At 38.2% G+C, this 6,918-nt stretch overlaps 1 protein-coding gene across 2 annotated transcripts in view; it reads left to right on the forward strand.

Annotated features, from left to right (window-relative positions):
• Positions 1-2,628, forward strand: part of TBC1D8B (TBC1 domain family member 8B) — a 63,601-nt gene extending 60,973 nt beyond the window's left edge. For both annotated transcript variants that reach the window (XM_045470884.1, XM_045470885.1), the window contains one exon: positions 114-2,628. In XM_045470884.1, the coding sequence (XP_045326840.1) occupies positions 114-509 (396 nt within the window). In that variant the 3' untranslated portion in view covers positions 510-2,628. The remainder of the gene's footprint in view (positions 1-113) is intronic.
• The last annotated feature ends 4,290 nt before the right edge of the window (positions 2,629-6,918 follow it).

Consider the following 6,918-nt stretch of genomic DNA (forward strand, 5'->3'; position numbering starts at 1 on the left):
GTGGTGAAGGTTAAATAGTACAAATTCCAAAAAAGAGACTGTTTACTTCTAAGTTCTCTTTCTTTTTGCTAAATGTAATATCAAATGTGGTATTTCTAACTTGTGTCTTTCAGTCACAATTCATTCAGTTTTCAAAGACTCTGTATAACTTATTTCATGGGGACCCTGAAGAAGAGTCGTTATATCAAGCCATTGCTGTTGTAACTAGCCTTTTGCTCAGGATGGAAGAAGTTGGAAGGAAACTACATAGCCCTACAGCATCAGCCAAAGAATTCTCTGGTACAGTCTGTGCTTCTGGAGGACCCAGTGAGGGGAAAACAGAGAGCCACTTGAAGAAAGATCCCTCCTCTCTGAGGGAAGAACCTCAGTGGTCATTTGCATTTGAACAGATTCTTGCGTCTTTGTTGAATGAACCAGCTTTGGTGAGGTTTTTTGAGAAACCCATAGATGTAAAAGTGAAACTCGAAAATGCAAAAACCTCTCAGTTAAGTTTCAGAACCAAGATGTAAATCTCTTTTAACAGGAATTGCCTGTCATAGACAAGTTTACTAAGATTCCTGTAGCTTTCAGCTTAATTCTTGGGAATAGGGATCAGGGATTTATCTTGTTACCAATATGTTTTAAGGTTTAAAAAAAAGATATGTGGAAGCACAATGATTCATTTCTTTGTGGTAATCTCTAATTTTTGATATTCTCCATTACAAATGAACTTTTTATAGTTCACATATGTAGTATCAGGGGAATATGCTAAATGTTACCACCAGAGGGCACTACCATATCACTTTTAGTAAGAAAATTACTAGTTTGTGCTGCTGTTTACATATGGATTAGTGATGATTTTGAAAATGTAATGTTATGTTTGAGTGTTAGTGATGCTGCCATGTCATCTGATAAACCCTACTTTCCAGATTGCCTCAGTTCCTATTATGATGCTTTAGAAATCCAGGCTCTTAGATCTATAGCCTTAATTATCTAAGTGATTACCAAATGGGGACCTCATTTTCAAGTTATCAAACTGAAATAATATTAACTTTTTGAAGTTAATCTCATTCATTTTTCTAATAATAAATGTTTTTTTTTAGTAACTTCTACATTCTTCCTACCTGAGCAGTTCAGCAGCTGCTGACTGATAAAAACAAGTCAAGAACAAGTCCAAAATTCTGGGCACATATAAGGAGAAACAATATTGGATTTAATTTTAAGCCAGATAAAGCCAGTCTCTTCAGAAGGGTTAAGAAACAATTCAGTTAAGTATATAGGTGTCTCATTAGACTGAGCAATTACTTGAAACACTGCTGTTTGTGGCATTTGTCTCAGAGTAGCTGTGACTGCTTTGGTTCTAGCTGTAGATTTTGAATTTTCACCAGTCATGTTTTAAGCTACATAAGATAGACTGAATTACTGTTTTAGTCTGGCAAGTTCATAAAGTACTTATGTTTAATGATAGTTAAGGTAATTGCTGGTGTCTGTTTAAAAAGTTTTGACCATCTATCTGATTTAGATGTGTAATTTCAATATTTTATGCTGCTTATATTTCAGTCATTACAGTGAAAGTCCATTTAGAGATAATGGGCTTTGTTAGCATTTTAAAGAAAAAAAGACAAGCAAACCATACCTGTTCAATCTTCTGTGCTGTTTTTGACAAGAGCAATTTATTAATAAATCGACTTAGGAAACTATGGGGAGAAGTTATCCAGTGGAGCTTCTTTCTTCACAAAAGGCTTTGGTTTTAAGCCCTTTGACTTTTCAGATGTGAAACAATAAAAGAGCAGAAATTCTTTAGAGTAACCCAAGACATTCTCCCTTTCTGGAAAGGAATTGGTATAAGTCAGCCTTTGACAAGAGTCCACTGTGAACAAGGCCTAACACAAAGGGTTTCATCACCACAGAATATGTTATTTTCAAAGAGATTCAAGAATTTTAATTGACCCTTTGAAAATTTCATAAATTGGGCTTGGCCAAACACTTACTAGTGTTATCTTTAAAATGATTTGGTTAACCTTTTCTAGAACATTATCACCTAAAGACAGAGTTGGTAAATAAGCATCTATGCCTTTTCTCAGAAATGATTTGCTGAAATGTGTTCAAATTTTAGACTTTGGTTAATAGTTTATACATAAACTATCATACATCTCTTATTTTGCAATGATTGTTAAATTATACTACATAGACTCTAGACTAAAGACATAAGGCTCTATGCTTATATACAAAGGCACTGTTGCACATACTTTGTTGAATATTTTGTCAGTTATATTTACAAAAAAGATACTTTCTAAGAGCATATGTTATTAATATTTGATATGATTTTAAAAAGTCAGAATATCAAAGATTACTAGGTATTGTATTTTAGCCTATATTCATTAAAATTGAATACTTAGATTTTTGAATTGTAAAATGATTGTAAATGCAAGTTAAAAAGGCAAACATTTATTTTCTGAGTCTGCAGGAGAAATAAGATGACTACATAGTTTTATAGCTGCTACCTTGTTAAGAAAATGAGTTCTTAATATTAAAAATCTTATGTAGTTGTGTTAAACTGCACCGCTGCATTATACCTTATGCATTAAATTAAATGTTATGAGGTGGCTTTACTTTATAAAAATAAATATTACAAATTATTACAGTAAACATGAAAAATTGTTTGCTTAAAGATATTACTGTTATTTATTATGATGTATTTTTGTTTATACTTAGTTATCACTTAAGGACTTCTATCCTTTATTAGTTAAGGTTAGGTTGCAGAGAACAGAATTCACTCTAATTAGTTTAGTTAAGGCAGGAAAAGATTTATTACCAGACATTAAGTGGCTTACAGAATTATCAAGAGGACTGGTCTAAATTGAGCTTTCAAGAACAACTTCCAAAACTATACCACAGAACCAGGCCACCAAGGGAGTTGCTAATTCTTCTACAATTAGGAAACTATTTCCTGCTACCATGATGAAAAGCCAACATTACAGCTGCTACTTACAGATCCATGCCCCACCTGCTATGATTTACACAGCAACAGAGATGCCAACCATCCCACTTCTCACCACCCACAAACTAGTGACTAAATTACAATAGAGCAAGAAAACATCTTCACAACCATGTTTACCAGCAGAAATGGCAGAAGCAAGCATAGCCTTTACCTCCCCCTCAGCTATTCAAGTCTCATGAGTATGCATGTGATTGGCCTATAATGTATCCAGAATCCTAGGGGCAAGGGAATCTGGAAAATACCCTTTTAGCTTTTTCGCCTCTGCAATACAAGAAGGCACATTGAGAGGCTAGAATGGACGTTGAGCACCGTATTTGTTTTCTATTGCTGTGTAACAAATTACCACAACACACATTTATTAATCTCACCATTGTAGTGGGTTAGAACTCTGGGCTCAGCTACGTGCTGGGTTTAGGCTCTCACAAGGCTACAACCAAGGAGTCAGCCAAGCTGTTCTCATGTAGAAGCTCAACTGGGGAAGAATTGACTTCTGTGCTCACTTAGGCTTTTGGCAAAATTTATTTCCTTATGGTTATAGGTCTGGAAGCCCCAGCTTCTTGCTGGTAGTCAGCTAGAGGCTGTCCTCAGCAACTAGAGGCTTCACTCAGTTCCTAGCATCTGCCTCAACTTCTTCAGGCTGCCCAAAGTTCCTTGCCTTGGCTTCCCCAAAATGGCCACTTAGTCTAGTAAAGAGTGTCTCTAGAATGAGAGTATCTTCTATAATGTAATCTCACAGTGGTGATAATCTCATCCCTTTTGCCATATTCTGTTGGTTAAAGAGAAATCACAGGTCCTACCCACTCTCAAGGGGAGAAGATTACACAGTGGCATGTATACCAGGAAGCAGGGATCATAGGGAGTGCACCATAGAGTCTGTCCACTACAAGCACCTGTGTTATCTACCTCTTTTACCATGCATCGTACCCTTCTTCACATACTCACACATAACAGCTAATAGCATCAATGGCAGGCTGCTGCCTGTCATAACATAAATCCTCAAACAAAAATACATTCATTCTGTCTCCTAAGGGAAGTTTCGAGTTTCTATTGGTCGTTTGGATCCATAGATGAGTGATATCCACTTGTCCTAATTCAATCCCGATCCCATCTTGATATCCTGTATCATGTGAACTAAAAAGTTAATTACCATTAAACTCACATTATATAAAACAGTAGAGGAAAAGTAGGGAAATAAACTGATTGTTATATATAATTGTGTACCTTAAAGGAAAAGGGAGAAACTAAGGGTAGCTAATGTAGTCCTCATTTCTGCAACTGGTCATGAGGCCGTAGTTGTGTGGTTTTCTTTTAATTATCATACAATAAATTAACTTATTTTTGCTGTACACGCCTATAAATTTTAACACAGGTATATATTCCTGTAACCATCACCACAATTAGAATACAGAACAGTTCCATTGTCCCCCAAAACTCCCTCATGCTGTTTATAGTCACATCCATGCTCCACCCAACAACCACTTGTTTTCTGCCCACCATGTAAAAGACCAGATGTTTACTTTCCCAGAATCCCTACCTCATGTAGCCATGTGACCAAGGATTGATTAATGAGGTGCATCTGCCTGGAATTTCTTAATCTATCTCAGAGCAGGATGGAAAGTGGAGAATACATTCTGGTGGCAGTAGCAGCATCTTCACATTAACACTCTGGTTCTGAGGTGGGACTTAAAGTGCTTTTGGATGCCCAGACTTTAGTCTCCCTTTTGGGTGGGGGGAGCTTCATAGTGGATCCATGAGCTTAACAGTTCAATAAGTCTTTTTTTTTTTCTGCTTTTACCAACCATAATCCATTTCTTTGGCTATTTAAAGTAAGATTGATACATGTGACACTGGGAGCTCTGTAGCACTGGATCCCTCAAAGCAACACAAGCAAATTATCCCCGTAGCTACATTCCTCGGCTTAAAATCCTCTCACAGTATACTGCAGATGATTTATCTAGCTTTTTAAAAAATTCTGTTTGGTGGGGCGCCTGGGTGGCTCAGTTGGTTAAGTGACCGACTTCGGCTCAGGTCATGATCTTGCAGTTTGTGAGATCGAGCCCCGTGTCGGGCTCTGTGCTGACAGCTCAGAGCCTGGAGCCTGTTTCGGATTCTGTGTCTCCCCCTGTCTCTACCCCTCTCCTGCTCATGCTCTGTGTCTCTCTGTCTCTCAATAATAAATAAATGTTTAAAAAAAATTGTTTGGGGGGCACCCGGGTGGCTCAGTCAGTTAAGTGCTGACTCTTGGTTTCGGCTCAGGTTATGATCTTGGGGTTTTGTGAGTTCAAGCCCCACATTGGGCTCTGTGCTGATAGCACAGCCTGCTTAGGATTCTCTGTCTCCATCTCTCTCTGCCCCTCCCCCACTCATGCTATCTCTGTCTCTCTCAGGATAAACTATAAAAAGATTTTTTTAATCCTGTTTTGGATTAATGATTAAATTTTGATAATCAACTCATTCTCCAAGATCCATATACCCTCTGCACAAGCCAAACAGGCAAGTTAAATGAGGATGTCCTACAAATCCCTCTCCAACCTCCCATATAACCACACACATCCTTCATGTGTTGGGGGGGGCACTCATCTCTGATTTCCCCAGGGATACAGTATTGACAGATAAAGCAAACCCTACTTGGCCCTTCCTACCATAAATAGCCCTTACTACACTGGTCAGGGAGCAAATGTGGTAGATCTGTCAGTTGCTGAGTATGGCTATTGTAAATATACATTCATTAAGAAATAATCGTGTGATTGTTTGCAGATCCACTGGACCCATTGTGGATGGATTCAGTATAAAATTCTGTCTCTTGACTCCGTAAGCCCTGACTCTGACTAGTGGATGACATTATATTCTCAGTGGCCCTGGATAAGTGTGAATTCAGCATCAGTGTCCAATCTTTGAAAAGTATGGGTATTTCCAGTTGCCCAGTCATGGTTACCCTGATAAATGGCCACAGGCCCCTCTGGCTAGAAAGAAAAAGGAAGGCCAGAAAGAACATTTGCTACATGCTTACAGTATTTTAGTGTCCTTCCTCAAGTGTACCTCGCTTACCCTTCAAGGGTCTGGGTATGTGAACTGACTCAGGCTTGCAAACTGAGTGGAGGCCACGAATCTCCATCACAATGACTTAAAGTAGATCTCTGTTCTCCAGACATATATTTTGGCTATACAGATCAAGTAAAAGTTAGTAGGCTGCTCATTTATTTCCAAAAGGAAACTGAAGAACAATTAGCCACTACCAAACTTCTCTGCAGGTCAAAACATTCAGATTACATCTCTAGCCATATTTCTATCACGTTAGCCATGCTCACCCCATATCTTGTCATTAAGTGTTGCTGCTTGGTCTTTGCCATTCTAGAATCCCATTATTCTCATTGAAATTAGCAAAGTCCTTTCACTGGCCATGTCTCCCACCTTTATCCCTGGCCTGCTGAAGACTACCGCTGTAGCATGTGTCAAAAACAACAAGGCTCCTCTCATCAATATATTTTTCACTGCCTTGGGGGAAGAGAACATCCCCTGGGTCCTTTTGGGGGACATGGTTAGGAGTAGGTTAGTGGGTCATATATCATAAATGTACTCCAATGTTTCTATTTTCTTAAGTTTTTGGAGTATTTACTCTATATTATACCAAGGACCAAGGCATATCAACTTCATTTAATATGGGCTAATTTTCAGCCTTGGCTTCAGTTAACAGCAAAAAAAGAGCCACTTCCAACTGGGCAAGCTAGTAATTGAATCCAGAATCTCTGGTAAGTATTCAGGTGTTGATCTATTTGTCCCAATGTAAAATTACATCCCTTCCTCCAATGTATAGTTTCCTCAAAATACATTCCTACACATATTCTGCAGATTTCTGCCATAATGAATTAGCAAAAGGTTGCAATTATTTCCTCCCTGTTCAGACTTGTATTTGTACCCTTGGAGCCTTCTGTGACTTA

The sequence above is a fragment of the Leopardus geoffroyi genome, chromosome X, assembly GCF_018350155.1.
Source record: "Leopardus geoffroyi isolate Oge1 chromosome X, O.geoffroyi_Oge1_pat1.0, whole genome shotgun sequence".
NCBI classification, from domain to species: Eukaryota; Metazoa; Chordata; class Mammalia; order Carnivora; family Felidae; genus Leopardus; species Leopardus geoffroyi.